The sequence below is a fragment of the Lissotriton vulgaris genome, chromosome 6, assembly GCF_964263255.1.
Source record: "Lissotriton vulgaris chromosome 6, aLisVul1.2, whole genome shotgun sequence".
NCBI lineage: Eukaryota > Metazoa > Chordata > Amphibia > Caudata > Salamandridae > Lissotriton > Lissotriton vulgaris.
This window is the reverse complement of record NC_141694.1, coordinates 342,737,113-342,753,119: the sequence shown is the minus strand read 5'-3', so window position 1 is coordinate 342,753,119 and position 16,007 is coordinate 342,737,113. Positions and strand designations below refer to the sequence as shown.

Here is a 16,007-nt window from a genome sequence, read left to right as displayed (position 1 = left end):
GTAATTGCTGTCTTGTGAGCTCGTCCGTAGGGTACAATAGGTCTCACATTTGCGAGAGATTAAGCTAATGGCAATGTAAATGACAATGCCATTTATTTATCTGTTTTCAAAACCAACACATAAATACAAAATTTGTCATTTACAATGCCAATAGCTCTAACTTTTCCAAAGGCGAAACCATTGCATTGTAAATGCTTGTGATCTGGTGTTTCGGCCTGGTCCTCTGTCTGGTGTTCAGGGGGATAGGAGTCCTGGTATTTTTTCTGTGTTCTGGCTGATGGCTTTAGCCCGTCCTACGTATTTCTCCTCCTCTTCTTTTCTGGTTGGTCTCACTTCTTTTTGTGGGTCGGTTTACGTCTGAAACGGTCTACCTTTGGGGGTTATTCTGGATTTCCCTGGCTTTTGCCTTCGTCTTGTGCTCGGCTTGGTCTGGGCACTTGGTTTCATGGTATTTGCCAGCTGTCGGCTGCTTTCGCCTGCTCTTTCTGGTTCACGGCTGGGGGCCTTGGCGTGGGGCCCTTGTGCTCCTGCCTCTTGTTCTGTTGGAGCCTTGCAAGACTGTCTTTCTTCTCACGCCTGCCTTTCTTGACTGTGGAGCCGTTTCTGCCTTTTTAGCTGACTCAAGGCTGTGGCCGGTTCAGCTGCTACTTCACTGGGTGTGTTTTCCTGTGGGGGGCTTGCCTCCATTTTTACCTCTTCTCCTTGGAGCCTTGGGGTGTTTCTTTCATCCCCAGTACTCCTCTGCCGTTGATTGTCCCTCCGGGGCTTTCTGGCGGATGTCCCTGGTACCTTGGCTGGGCTAGGGGTAGCCTGGCCTTCCTTCGCCCTTGCTTCCTTCTACTCGGTGGGGGCTGGGCCGCTGTCCCCATTACACATCCCCTGCTGGGGCCCTGTGTTTCTTCCTGGGAGGCTCTCTCGCAAGCCCTCCTCCCTTCTGGGTATGGCTAGGGTATCTATTCTACGTTGACGAATCTGTGGCTAGCAGTCTCTATCAGATGTACGAGTTACTTACCTTCTGTAACAATGTATCTGATAGAGACGATTCTAGCCGCAGATTCCTTAACGACCCACCCTTCCTCCCCTGTCTGCAAGGACCCTCAACTCGATCTTCTGCGCTCGCCTGCCTCCGGGTAGTTTTGCCTTCTGCGAGTGTCCTCTCTCACTTCCTCCCTAGTGGGATGCTTTGTTCTGTTTGTTTGATCCTCTCCTTACTTTCTTGTGATTGGTTGGTGGGTTCCTGGGTACTTCTGCGTCCCCGTACCCTGGTCTTCTAATGTGGGGCCTACTCACGCTCTTCCCCTTTTTTCATTGCTAGACATTTTTGACTCCTGTAGGCCTCTGGGTTAGGTTCTCTTGGCTGTGCCTCGGTCCTTGGCTCTTACAGGGGATGCACCTATCTTTGTTGGGGTTGTCTGGGGGTAATTCTCGTTACTCTTCTATTCTGGCCTTGTTGTCCTTCAATGTTTATGGACTGTGATAGCAGGCCTTTTTGTCTGCTGTGACACTTTTCACATACGACATTCTTCCTGAGGGTAGAAAAGTATTTGCTTGCGGGGTTGCTTTGTAATAGCTGTGCTGTGCTCTGCCCTTCCCTTCTATGACTATTAGGTGCCGCAGTGCCTGGCACTCTCCCGAATGGTGCTGTTACTCACTATTTGCTCTTTCCTTTCTGTTTATCTGATTTTTTTCGCACACTGTTCCTATATTCTCACAGTTTTTGTTTGTGCTGACTCCGCGTTTTGGTGCCGAAATGTTCTCCAAAGAAAACTGACATCGGCGCGCTGGGGTGGGGCTTATGTGACCTAGCTGACGTCACGCAGGGACGATTTCAGGGCGAAGTCACGTGGTACTGCCCCCTGATGCGCAGAGATGCTGTGGCAAAGAAAAATGTTCTGGGTCAAGGCTTGCGCTTGGGGATAATTCTACGTTAAGGAATCTGCGGCTAGAATCGTCTCTGCCAGATGCATTGTTACCGAAGGTAAGTAACTCGTACTTCTCCACTCCCCTTATGTTTCAATGTGGGTGCATTATTGAGCACCCTGGAAAATAGGGATGGCCTTGAAAGCCCTGCCCTTTGTCCAATCACTTCAGGTAAAGAGCAGTCAGGAGGAATAATATGCACTCATATTTCTTCGGTGTGACAGAAAAAGTCTCAGTTGTTCAGGTTCTGAAAAAAACTTTAAATAATCCCAATCAATGAGCCAGCTGCAATCATTATAGGAATAGAAATTACTATGGAAATAAATAGCTTCCTTTAGTAGTAATACATCACTTTTCTCTAGCCAGTGCTAGGATTTTTTCTTTAGAAGATAATCTTGAAAGAAAACGATAATGGTGCATGATCTGGTCTCTGTTTTAGGGAAAGTGGACAATATCTGATATGTGTGATCAAAGGACACATTTGTAGCTCTGTCTGCAGAATTTGTTGCTGCTATGATAGCCTCCTTGAATAATTTGCTAAATCGTGGGATCAAATTTGTTTGGTGCTCGCCTTCGGCGCCCTTGGGTATTCCAACGGTTCATAGATTGCAGTGTTGTGAACTGTCTTTACACTTTGGCCTCAGGACTTTCAGCTGAGTTTTGTTCTTACTTTGACTCTTTGAGCAACTGATCAAAAGCTGACATATGAGACTCAGTTTCTTTTCTGGATTCAGTCGTTGTAGACTGGCAATTATCTGCTCTGTCGGTTTTATAAGTCAATCTCTTGGTATGAGTGCCCTGATTAGCTTGAAATTTGTTCATTGCTGTTTTCTCCTTTAATGTGGTTTTAAGCAAGGTTTTAATAAGCACTGATGTTGCAGATTAAGAACTGGAATTAATTTGTTTCCTCTGAAGCATGTTTTGTCCACAGCATATATCATCAAGTACTTCTGTGTCTTCCGTTACCCTTTAATTTATTTTGTGAGTTATGTCTACTAATCGCTCAGTTTTAGGACACAGAGGACAATCTAGCAATTGATACTGATTCTGTCTTTTAATTTAAGTTGCAGATTGATGATTCTTCCCACTCTGTGCTTAGTTTTCGTGCTCTAGCTGTAAGTGTACTGGGGCAGGTGGCTCGGTTAGTTGGGCTTTTTGTTTGCTAGAGAGGATTGATTTGCTTGCTTCTTGATTTAGACAATATCATCTTTGCTCTATTTTGCCCAATCATGTTGGACTCCTGAATGCAGATAGAGTTGACTGGTCCAGTCGGCCAAGCATAGCTTTGCCATAGGGTTAGCAGTGGAATGATCTCCTAACGTAAGACCTGGCATAGGGCCTGGGTGGGTTTCGCTCCTTAGTGCATTCAAACATATTCTGGGGTGTGGGTCGACCATGAGTGTGTCAATATCGTTTTTCTTGCCTCTGTTGTTGCTTTTGGCCCTTCTCAGTTTGTGGAGCTGACACAACTCAACCTTTCTTTGGTTCAACTTGTCATCCATGCTGTTTTGTTCTCCCTATTGGAGTGTTTAGCTTTGTATTGCTGTTGATGTTGACAGTACCATTGTTGATGTGGAGGCTTTTGTAAGCTTATGGATTGTTGCAGGGAAGTTTAAGATGGTGTATCATCTGGGATTAGCAAGGCTGGCTGCAACTGCTCTGGCTTGTCTCCAGATTGCTGCCAAGATGAGTTGATTTAACATCTTGTGTATACAGAGGACAGTGAATCTTCTGAAGGTTTCCTCATGTGATCCCCCACATCTTCTAGGTGGAAACGTTTATCCTGGTCTCGATCTCGTGAAAGTAGGATCTCTATTGGATGTCAGCGTGGTAGGGGAGCATAATGGGTAATTTCGTCCTCATTCTTGTCTCTTTGACAGAATGATAAAAATAGTTGGTATTTTATCGCCTTCCCTCCTTGCCCTTTTTATCTTAAATGTTTAGCTACATCTTATTATTTTGGTTGTGCACCAACCATTCTTCATAAATGGGATTTAACCGACAACAGCAATGGTGATCACAGCTGTTATGCTTTTGCCAGTCCCATCTTGCAGGTTTTGTTTAAAGGGAGACTTATTTACTAGCTATAGCATAATGTTAACATTATAGTGGATAGCACAATGGGTGCATCATGCCACTTGTGATATTTATCCTGCAGGGCTTGGGTGCACGTAAATGTGATCAAAGCTTGTTTGTTTTTGATTTTTTTAGCTACCACCCTCTCCCCACCAAAGGGGATTAGACTGAGTCTAGTCATGCTTCTGCTCTTCCCGTAAGAGTAATGAGCCAATAAGTCATTGGTAGTTCTGTGTCAAAGTCCCTTTACCTCTGTGTCCTGTTTCGGGCATGCGAGTGAAGATAGTAGGATGCCATGCCGGACTTAGTTGGAAAGATGCCTCAAAGTTCCACCCTACCATGCACAATAACCATTCATGTACAGGTTTGTGTTTCTAAGTTACGTTAACTCGAATTTCCGTGTTTGGTAATGGTAATCTCCTAGTAGGGACTAATGAGCAGAGCTCTAATTGCATCATTCCTTCTAGCAAGGATTAATGAGCAGAGTCCTATTTATAGTACACTTTTCTTGGCAAAAATGTAGCAGAGGACAAATGTGAATAAAGTCACTTCAGGATTACGTGGTATGGTTGAATGGGTTTTTACTACACTCCATTGACGGCAGAATATTACAGCTTTCTAAAAATCCTATTTTTGGAATTTGCACTAAAAATGTTTTCCCTTGAAATTGATTTTCCCATTTAAGTACAATTTAAGAAGGACATCTCTATCATTATTTTTAAAACTTGTTCTTGCTTTGCCAGGGGAGCAGTTTCATAGTCCTATACTGCAATTCCATCTTGATATCACTGTGACTGTGGAAACATACAAGTTAGACAAAATGTCATGTTTCTCTTTTGAATGGTATGTCGCTGGGCCTTGTGGCTACAGAAACTATTTTACAGGTAACGTTTTTAAACTCAGTGATAGGCCTAAGAATGTCAAAATGGGTTGATTTTGATATGTGCAACTTGCAGCTTTACTTGCAATGTTCCATTATTGATTGTCAGCCATTTGGTCTGTTTTAAAGCTTACCTGAAGGTGCCATACTGCATCCTACATTGAACATATTAATACCACCCTGAGAATGTTAGCACCATTTTACCACAGACTTACCTCAACGTCAAAAATGGTATTTCTGTCTTGCTAGTGAGTCTCCACATTTTACAGGTAAAAGCACAAACAAACAATGGGAGGTGTTTAGCATGCCCTTATTGCCTATAGCCCCAACAATACTGTAATATAGGTCCATATAATCAGTAAATACGAGAAACCTTGAACAAGTTTACATCTATCTAAGCAGTTTTATGTTTTTTTTCTTTTGTGACTCAAAGGATTATGGCATTTTCTTAAGTTGTAAAAAATCTTTTCCTAAATAGAATATTACCAAAAATGTTTTGTTGATTATAGGGGCGTTTCGTTTCACCAAGACGTGGCTCAACAAGAAACCACTACCTATTTATAGATGCTCCATTTAGATGTATAGCATTCAAATATATGTTTCGTACATATTCTGAAAATGTTGCTTAGATAGGGGCCTCTAGCACCGACACTGAACAACTTGTTTACACTACTTTACTTAAAAAAAAGGCAGCTCTAAAGTGAAGAAATACAATGTTAACGTGTTTATTATTGGGTGCTGATTTTATTTTTAATGCAGATGATTTATTTCTGAACAGCTCTGTTTTTAAAGTAGAAGAGGATGATGATGTGCCAATTAAACGCTGTCCAAAGTGCAAAGTTTACATTGAGCGAGATGAAGGTTGTGCACAAATGATGTGTAAAAACTGCAAACATGCCTTTTGCTGGTACTGTTTGGAATCACTAGATGTGAGTATACCGTCCAAGTCTTTTATAATTTTTCACTTGCTTTTAATATGTTAGAGGTTGCTAAAAAGTTTTGGTCTGTCAAGAATTACCTTTGAATGCAAATTGTAAAATTGAAATTAGAAAAATGAACTGCTGCTTATGCATAACCTCTGTCGTCCTGCTGCTGGCCATTGTCAGTGTTTCATACTTTGTGCAGGTGTTGGCAGGCAGAATCATGCACTTTAAAGGGATTAGCACAAATTCTTCAGTTTCAGAGTTCCTAGGGCTGAGGTAGCTACATGTTGACATCATAACTTCACTTGAAAGTGGGTCCATGTGTGAATTTGGGCGTGCAGTCAAAGGTGGGTGTTGGAAAGCCAGAAAAAATAATTCACAGAGACCTCAAATGTGCATCAGCATGAATTTATTCCTCATAATGCAGGTACAAGGAGTAGTGAGTAAACACTGCGACAGATGAGAATATCTTGCCCAGATGACCTTCATATCAAACCTATTTTGCACATTCCGCACACCACCTCTCACATCAAAGTCCTGCACATGCCGACCCATCTTAGGAACCGACATGTTCAGGGCTCGACAAATCCACTCGACTGCTCGCATAATCATGCAACAAAACATCACAACACAACTTTCCTGGTTACAAAAACACATAATCCCAAAGAAACAATGAACACCACAAAATTAGACCACAATAAAACTTTTTGAAACTCCCTGGTAGCCTTCTCGTTTGTAATGCATGTTTTAATACTTCTTCTGAAAATGCCCAGATGCCATCACTCTCTCTTCAATCGCACAGTCTCTCCTCAATTTCTTAAGATGCTCTTCTCACTGGATTGGTACATTTTCTGCTGGAATGTCAAAAATAATTCTCACCATGCATTGAAGCCTCCTTTTTTTCATTGGCATGCAATTTCTATTACACAGACACTCCAAAGATTACACGTAGTACTATCTTCCACTATTTAATATTTAAATAACTTTGTCTGTGTCCAACCAGATGGCACCTCTTTTCTGTTAGTCATATATTTACACATTTTATTCTTGTAAACTTTGATTCTTTCCTTCAACCTTGTGCATGCAGCTCCAGTAGAAACGCACTAGTTGTCTGGCGCCGAGTGACTGAACCAGGAATGTTATTTTCAGCTTCCTAGCAGCTTAAAACTGGTATAACATGACACATTTGGGAGCTGTTGTATAGAACAGCAGTGCAGCTTGTAAAGCTTTTTTCCAACACAACCCTCCTTAAATAGCTAAGTGGATAGAGTCCTTTATGACTCTGTTGAAGCTTCAACCTGTCCATTAACCACATATGTTCTGATATTCTTTAATGTTAATACTTTATAACTCAGTGACAGTATCAGTACTAATCTCAACTATCCTCAACTATGCCAATTTGGAGAAATAATCAGCAGCCATCAAAAAGTAGCTCTCCTTCAAGGGAAGATGGTAAAAGCATTGACAAATTCCACCCATAGTTTCTGCCAGGCAACTGATAAGTCGCTCAGGTTTGAAACCACAACACAAGATTTGGCAGGCTTATTGCTCATCCTGCATAATTTGCTGTCATGCTCCCATCTATAATTTGATCCAGCCCATCATTAATACTCCTTGGTTTTCCTTTTGGTCCCACAGATCCCCAGGTGACCCTTTTAATGGTTCTACCATGCACTGTCTGAATTTAAAGTGGGGAATTATTAGCTCGTCACCCTACTATGAAAACTCCACCATTTATTGCCAATTCACCTGAACTGAACTTTACTGCATGATCTCAGATCCTTTTGGAGATTTTGTTCTTTTGGCCAACCATCCTTTAAATATTTGACCACATTCCTATGGAGGTATCTAGTTCCATTTCCTTCCTTCACTACTGTTCCAAAATTACGTTTTCAGAAAATGTCACTCATTAACATTCTCAAATGCATAATCTGCCTAACATTTGAACATTCAAGCTCCTTGAGGTGTCAATTGACACATGCAGTCAAGGCCCTGAACATACTTAACGGAGAACTGGAAAGGCTGAATTTTAGTCACTGTACTTGTAAGTCTTGCTGTAAATGTTTTCCAGTACTTGCTGACAATACGTTCACTAAAGCTTTGAGACGCATCCTAAAAATAAACTTTGTTCTACACAAAAACATTCTGTAATGCTCAACAGCCAAAGAACACGGAAGAAAGTCTTTCTCAGTTACAGATGTGTCTCTGCTCCTGCTGTGGTAATGTTTCGTAATACACTTGATTAAACAGACTAGTAATACATCTAATTTTAGGTATAAGTAGAAATCATTCTAGACCAACAGTGCAGTACAGGTTATAGGTTTACATCTTGCACTCTTCCTAAGATACTTACTTTATTTTGTATATGTGCATCGAAAGACTGATGATCTGTTTTGCTTTCCCTAATTTGTGTATCTGATAGGGATATCTAGCCGCAGATTCCTTACCTTTAAAGTATCCCCAGGCGCCAGACTGGATCCGGAAATAGTTTTACAGCGGCACCATTGTGTGCAGGTATAGGGCATCGAGCAACTCAGTAGCGACATCGTCCACCGTATGTGACATCGACAGAGTCCATATAAGGCCCCCGCTCACATCATTTACTTCCTTTCTTATCTTTCCAAGCGGATCCGGAGAGCAGTGCCCCTTGTCGTTTTTTTTTTTTTCCCTATCTTGACATTCATGTTGACAGGACAGTGTGCTTTTTCCTGGATGTCTTCAGGGTTCAAACTCTTTGGTTCCTGTAGACGGCAGATGTTGGCCACAGACCCTCATAATATTTGTATGTGGTGTCTTGGCGAACACTATGACTCCATGGAGTGGGACTACTCTCGTCATCTTCGCCCTAAGGTGTTTCGGGAGCGGCACAGCGGTGCAGCTGTTGCAGGCTCCACGGCGTTCGTGGTCACTTTCTCGTTCCAAGGAACGCTCTAGGGCCCGCTCCAGAAGTCCTTCCTGCGAGTGTCCTTCGCCCACGCTGTCCAAAGACCAGTTGCGATATAAGCGGTTGAAGATGTGACATTCCCCAACTTCCCCACTTACGTACAGCGTCCCTAATGCCCTTCCCCGTCCTCCAGTTGAAGAGATGGGTGGAGAGTCTACCCTGCTCCTTTTGCTATTCCCTGGAGCCAATGAGGGATTATTATTTCTCCCTTCATGCCATCTTTGGAACTCCACCTCCCTCGGGTTTGCTTCTCAGCCTCAAGAAGGCCAGCGGAGCCTTGACTGAATCTACTCCGGCAGGGTCCCCCTCGGCACCAGTGAAGTCCTTTGGATCCATACTGGGATCCAATCCGTCTCTGGTGCACAGCCCTTCGGGGTTACTACCTGCAACACCAGTCTGATCATCCTTCTCGGATGTCGATGGCAAGGATCGGCGCTAAGCTGTCTCTCCTCTCTGACCCCCTAAACGTCACCACATTGACGCTGGAAAGCGTTGGGGGCAGTGTTGGTTGAGTAGTTCCCCTTGGGCTACTTTCCCCCTTCTTTGGAGGAGCTCGCTACTTTTCTTCTTTCAGGAGAAGAGATTTTTGGTAGAGATGGAGAAGAACTAGGGCTTATTCCACCCATGACTAACACTGTTCAGCCTCCTCTAGAGATTATTTGGATATATGAGCTGAGTGAGGATAGTGGCCTTGAGTCCTCCACCCTCCTCTGGCCTATTTTTTCCTCCCGACCGCTCTACTGAGGTTAGCTCTGCTTTAGCTGAGCTTCTGAGGAGGGTAGCTGTGGTTCTGGAGCTACAGCTCAGTTCAGTGGAGGATGTCATTGACCCCTTTTTTTGGTGCTTCATCAGGGCTAAATGGGACGGAGTAAGACCACTGACCTGGTCAGTATGCCTGCTCTCCCTGCGCAGCTCCACTACTGAGTGCTGCCCCTTGAGCACTATGCTGCAGGATGTTCGAGGCCCTCCTCCACCTGCAGGCTCCTGCTTTCACCTCATTCCTGGTGGTCCAGTGAGAGGGCACTCTTCTATTCTGCTGTTCTGCCTCTCTTGCCTTTTTTTCTCTATGCCCTCTGTTCTCTCTCTTTTCTCCTTTCTCTGTTTTTTAAAATCTTTTCTTACCTTTCTCTCTATTGCCGCGCATTTTGTCCCTGCTGCTGCCCCGTGGACCCTCCATTGTGTCCTTTCTGCTTCTGCCTCCCAGCTGACCCACCATCCCCCGATCCCTACTTAATGGCGGCTGCTGTACGGCCACGGGCTGCATCCCTCCTAGAGAACCTCGCCAACAAAGGACTCAAACAACTAGTCACCACAACCATGCCCTCAGCGGGACACATACTCGATTCCGTCTTCGCTGATGGAAACAGCGTATCCTACAGCCACACCATGGAACTCCTCTGGACAAGTCACCACTGCATCCACTTCTCCTTCAAATACCCACTGTACACAAGCACGCCCACAACCTCTTCTGTAGAAGCTGGAACAAACTCACCGCGGACCATCAAAGGGCCACCACCTGACAAACCCTGCTCAATTTGACCCCATTCAGTGCACAAGACACCTTGAAGACCATGAAAAGCATCCACTCCGGGGCACCCTCAGACCTCTGCCGCCCCACATCTTCCACAGAGCTGCCTCGGCAATCACATAAGAACTACGTTGGACGATCACCTGCTCCCTTAAGACCGCCACCTTCCACGACGACTGGAAACACGCCAAGGTGAACCTCATCATGAAAAAATCATCCACCAACCCAACTGACCTTTAATAACTTCAGGCCCTTCTCCCTGCTTCCATTCGCAACCAAAGTCATCAAAAAGCTTTCAACACCGAGCTAGTAAACTTAATCGAAGCTTAGAATGTCTTGGACATCTCCCAATCCTGATCCGCAGCAACCACAGCACCAAGACCTCCCTACTCCCTGCCACCGACGACATCTGCTCCCTCCTCGGCCTGAGCGAAACAGCAACCCTCATCCTCCTCGACCTCTCGGCTGCCATCGACCACGTCTCACACCGCACAATGCTGGCATCCGCAACAAGGCCCTCAATTGAATATGCTCATTCCTCACCAGCAGAACTCAGTGAGTCAGACTCCCGCCCTACTTCTCAGAACTAAAAAGAGACCACTGTGGAGCCCCACCCTCTTCAACATCTACATGGCCCCCCTCGCAACCATCGTCAGGAACCACAGGCTCAACATAGTCACTTACGCCGACTACACCCAGCTTATCCTCTCCCTCTCCAACAAACCCATTATCACCAAACACAACTACCAAGAATGAATGAAAGCCGTTGCCTCCTGGATGAAGAACAGCTGCCTGAAACTCAACTCCTAGAAAACAGAAGTCCTAATCCTAGACTCCATCCCCTCTGCATGGGACAAATCCTGGTGGCCACCACCCTAGGAAATTCCCCCACCCTGACGCATGAAACCTGGGAATCATACTGAACTCATCACTCACAATGAACCGCCGGATCAACTCCATATCCTCGACCTGCTTCCACACCATCCTCCTGCTTCGAAAGACGTTCAGGTTGGATCCCACCTGAATCCTGAAAAACTGTCAAGCATGCTCTCATCAGTAGCAGACTAGATTACAGCAACGCGCTCTATGCTGGAATCATCAAACTCCTTTGCAAACTCCAGGCCATCCAAAACGCAGCAGCCAGACTGATCCTCAACATCCCTCATCACCGCCCGATCATCCAATGCCTCCATGATCTCCACTGGCTCACAGTGGAAAGAAGAATCCCCTTCAAATTCCTCACCCACGCATACAAGTCCCTGCACAACAACCGCCTCTCCTTCCACTCACCCAAAAGACACCTCTGATCAGCCGATCTTTCTTTGGACACCGTCCCACGCATCTCCCGGACCAGAACCGGAGGATAGTCTTTCTCCTTCCTCGCAGCCATGGCTTGGAACGACTGCCCCTCCACCTCGGGCAAGGCCCCACACTGCCCAAGTTCAGGAAGGACCTTAAGCCTGGCTCTTTGGATGACTCCAGCACTCAATAGAGTCCCCCCGCGCCTTGAGACCCACACATTTGAGTATTTGAGCTATACCAACACTGACTGACTGATTGATTGATTGAGCCCATGCTCCCCTTCAGTGAAACCCTATTTGATAATTTGTAATGCTCTTGGGCCTTCGATACGGTTCACCACGCTATGTTGGTGGACCGATTGGAGGGCTGCGGGATCCAGGGGCAAGCACTTAACATTCTGAAAGACCGGGTACAAGTGGTGGCTATGGGTGACTTCGAATCAAGACCTTTCGAACTCCCCGGGGAGGTTGTTCAGGGATCCTCCCTAAGCCCCACTTTATTTAACATTTACGTATCCTCTCTTGCCCCGGTGATTCGTTCCTTTGATTTCGAGTTAACATCTTACGCTGACGACACCCAGATTGTGGTCTCAGTTCTTCCGGGGAAAGAGCTGGGTGTGGCAGCCAGGTTTCAGGACTGCATGTCTGCAGTCAGCTCCTGGATGGCAAAAAGCTGTCTAAAACTGAATTCCTCCAAGACCGAGGTGCTTATCTTTGGGTCAAACACAAACCTTTGGAGCTCTAAGTGGTGGCCTACAGATATGGGATCTCCGCCATCTCCGGCTCCGAAGGTGAAGAATCTTGGAGTCATCATTGACAATCAACTCTCCTTTAAACCCCAAGTCAAGGCGTTGACCTCCTCCATACATTGGATTTTGAAAACTATTAGGAAGGTTCTCCCCTTCTTACCGGAGGGAAGCAGAAAGACGGTGGTGATGGCACTCGTTCTTTCGCGCCTCGACTAACAGCCTTTTTCTTGAGGCCCAACAGGGGTTGCTCAATAAACTTCAGGTCCTGCAAAACGCGGCAGCCCGCCTGATTGGGGGCTTGCCTAAGTTTTCCTCAGTTACTAGGGAACTGGAGAAGTTGCATTGGCTCCCGGTGCGGAAGAGGATTCAGTTTAAAGCCCTCTGCATTGTCTTCAAGGCACTGCATGGATTGGGCCCGGTGTTCCTTCAGGATCTTTTCCAATGGTACAGACCAGGGAGACAACTAAGGTCGGCCAGCATGGGAATGATTAAAACAGCTCGGATCAGGAAGGCACGCTGGGGTGGCAGGAGCTTTGTTAGGGGAGCTGCAAAAGCATGGAACTCCCTTCCCCTTCCCCTTAAATTAAGCACCAATTTGTTGGCATTCAGAAAAAACCTGAAAACATGGCTCTTTACCCTCTAGCCCGGGAGGTCCAATCTCCGGGAGCTACCACTTCAGCGCCAGGACACCGATTGGTATTAGCGCGCTTTATAAGTGTTATAAATAAATAAATAAACCCATTTCTGGAGCCCCAGTGGACCAGTCTATATGTCAGACACCGTCCTGCCCCTGAAGACCCAGCCTGCCTTCTCTGTAAACCTACCCCACGCAGCTTTGTGGTCTGGCAGCTACAGCCACTCCTGACATCAGCACCCTTCCCAACGTCCCTCCAGACAGGGAGTCTAGGTGTCTCAATACTTTTGGTCACTATATTTTTCTGCGACCAGTTCCGCTTTGCGGTCACTTAGTACATTTAGGTCTTACTCCCTTTATTTGACTTTTCCCCTCACCTGTTTATCCTCGTCTGATTGCGCCTCTAATGTGGTGCTTAACACACCTCCTGACATGCCTCTCTCATGACTGGCTTAAGTCTGATCACAGCACGTCTGCGCAGCGGATGCTGTGATGGCTCGCAAGAAGTAAGCCTGTCTGTGCCCGCCCACGCTTAGCCCCCTGGCTGTTTTAACTCAGATCAGCGGCAGCTCCTAACCCACTTAAGAAAGGCACTGCTACCTCTCAAGCCACTTGGTAAGCCCGACGACTGCTTCCAGTTGAATCCCTTGTCCATCAGTGAGCCATCTCATATGACCTACCAGACCTGCAATGCCATTAATCTCAGTCCTCTGATTAAGGAAAAAGTACTGGAAAACCTGTTCTGTCAAAAGAGGAGTGAAGGGCTTCCTGACAACTCTGGTATCAAATTTTCAAATCACCTTGATAGACCTAATAAAAGGGGTGGGAGGCTGGCAATAGTTTAGTGAGACCACTTCTCTGCTCTTTTTACTCCTGCTTAGAGAGAAGGGCTTGTAGCGCTGCAATTTCATTTCGAACTTACTTAAGACTCAGTCCTCCAGAGCCTACAGTGGTTTTTGCTGACAAGATCAGCCCACTCCTGGAATGATCCTGTCGGATATCTAATTTCACATAATTGGTTATTTTAATTTCCATTTGGGAAAAATTTAGATCCCAACTCAAAACAGTTAATAGATACATTTTCATGTTTTGGACTATCGCAGATAGTTAATGATCCCATGCATCACTTGGGACATCTGCTTGATAAGATGGTCACAAACAATCCAAATATTATGAATCCTTTGACCCGGTCGCATCACCACGTGGTGAACTGGCAGAGAATGCTACAGGAAAAGCTTCACCTAGTGTTATGTAAAAGGTAGTCCTTGGGATGTGCCTGGCAAAAAATAGAAGTTATTGAATGAAATTCCTCACTCATAGCTTCACTACCTGATTTTTTTTTTTTAATCTTTTTATTAAACACACTCGACATAGAGGTACAATGCCACATAGGTCAATCACAGGGAGCACAGTGAAATCAAGGTACACACAGATACAGTAGGATAGTTCTTGGAAATCACGGGGAGGGGGGATCATCACCATCAAGGTTACAGGGGGGAGTACATATATTGCCACGGAATTCATTCCATGAAGCCCAAATCTTAGACCATTTTCGGGGTCAGCCCCGAGCTGTGTACACTGTCTTTTCCTTCAACATGCACCAATCAAGATCTTTCTTCCAATCCGCAACTGTAGGAGCATGTAACGCCCCCCAGAGTTGAGCAATGTTTCTCTTGCCGATCATGCAGCCCATTGTGACCCATTGAATGGCATGTGTATTGAGGTCGGTGGGTTCCCAGATGTTGTGGAGGCATCTGGGGGCCTCTGGTTTAATTTCAATTTCCAGTGTTTGGCTCATTATTTCGTGGATTTTGCGCCCATATCCCTGGATTGAGTCGCAGTGCAATATGATGTGAAAGAACGTGCCCGTTTGGGTGCAATCCCGCCTGCAAGACCGGTCTGCGGGACCACCCATGTGCTTCAATTGGGGACCTGTGATGTAAATGTAGTATCTTTAGTTGCACTAGGCGGAGACGCGCGGGGATGGCGACAGTTCTAGGGGAGGAGACTGCTGTCTGACAGTTTTCGTCATCTAATTCAATCCCTCTCCAACCCATTTCTCTTGTAGGGAAAGTAGGGGATCGTTCATGTTGTTAAGGAGTTTTCTGTAAGTCAGGGAGATAGCTCTTTCAGGTAGATGGCCATCAAGTAACCTGTCCTCTAGTGGAGAATAGTCAGGTGGGGAGGAGTCACGGGGTAATGCTGTTTGTAGTGCGTGCTAAATTTGCAGGTGTCAAAGGGCTTCACGTCATTTATGTCCCAAAAGGTCTCTAAAGTGGAAGATGCCAATTAGATCCCACCTATCAAAGCCCTTGGAGTTGCCCAGGTCCCCTAGCCTCTGGGAGTCCCATAGGGGTGTAGCAAGAGTCGGTCTATTGCTCCAGCTTAACTATGCAGTCGCCGAGTGCCAGATCTTGACTGTGTGGTTAGTGGGACTAGTGAGTGGGTATCTGTTCGGCTTAGAGTATAGTGCTCGGGTGTAGGTTCCATTTGGAAGGAACCATCTGTCCATATTGAACCATGGGTCATTGGGCCGGCCATAGGTGCCATGATTTATAGCTATAAGATGCACTTCCCAATAATATTTCTTGATGTCAGGCAAGCCGATGCCCCCATCGTACCAGCTGAGCGTAAAATTTGATAAAGCAATCCGTGGTCTCCCATCCCATAGAAGGTCTCACTGGAACCCCTCTATTTCTTTAAAGTACGAATTCGGGACCGGGTCGACCGAGTTCTGGAGGACATAAAGGAAGCGGGTGAGGGACATCATTTTAAAAAGGGCAACATTGCCCAACAAAGAGAGTGGAAGTGATTTCCAGTTTGTAATGTCACGTTTGAGCCTTTGCTGCGGGGGAACAAGGTTACGGGCAAATCGGAGTGAGCTATCAAGCGAGATGAATATATTCCCAGGTATTTGAAGCCTTCTTTCACTATTGGTATGGGGCAGTTTCAGGGTATGGGGGTGGGGTGGGGGTATCCACAAAGGACATATAGGAGAGATTTCTGCCAATTAATACAAAACTCAGAGTATCTGCCAAAGATGGCCAAGACC

At 45.6% G+C, this 16,007-nt stretch overlaps 1 protein-coding gene across 1 annotated transcript in view; it reads left to right on the top strand.

The window, feature by feature from the left end:
* Positions 1-16,007, top strand: part of RNF144A (ring finger protein 144A) — a 72,993-nt gene that overhangs the window by 42,812 nt on the left and 14,174 nt on the right. Inside the window, exon 6 of the mRNA XM_086925198.1 lies at positions 5,655-5,805. Within this exon, the coding sequence (XP_086781324.1) occupies positions 5,655-5,805 (151 nt within the window). The remainder of the gene's footprint in view (positions 1-5,654; positions 5,806-16,007) is intronic.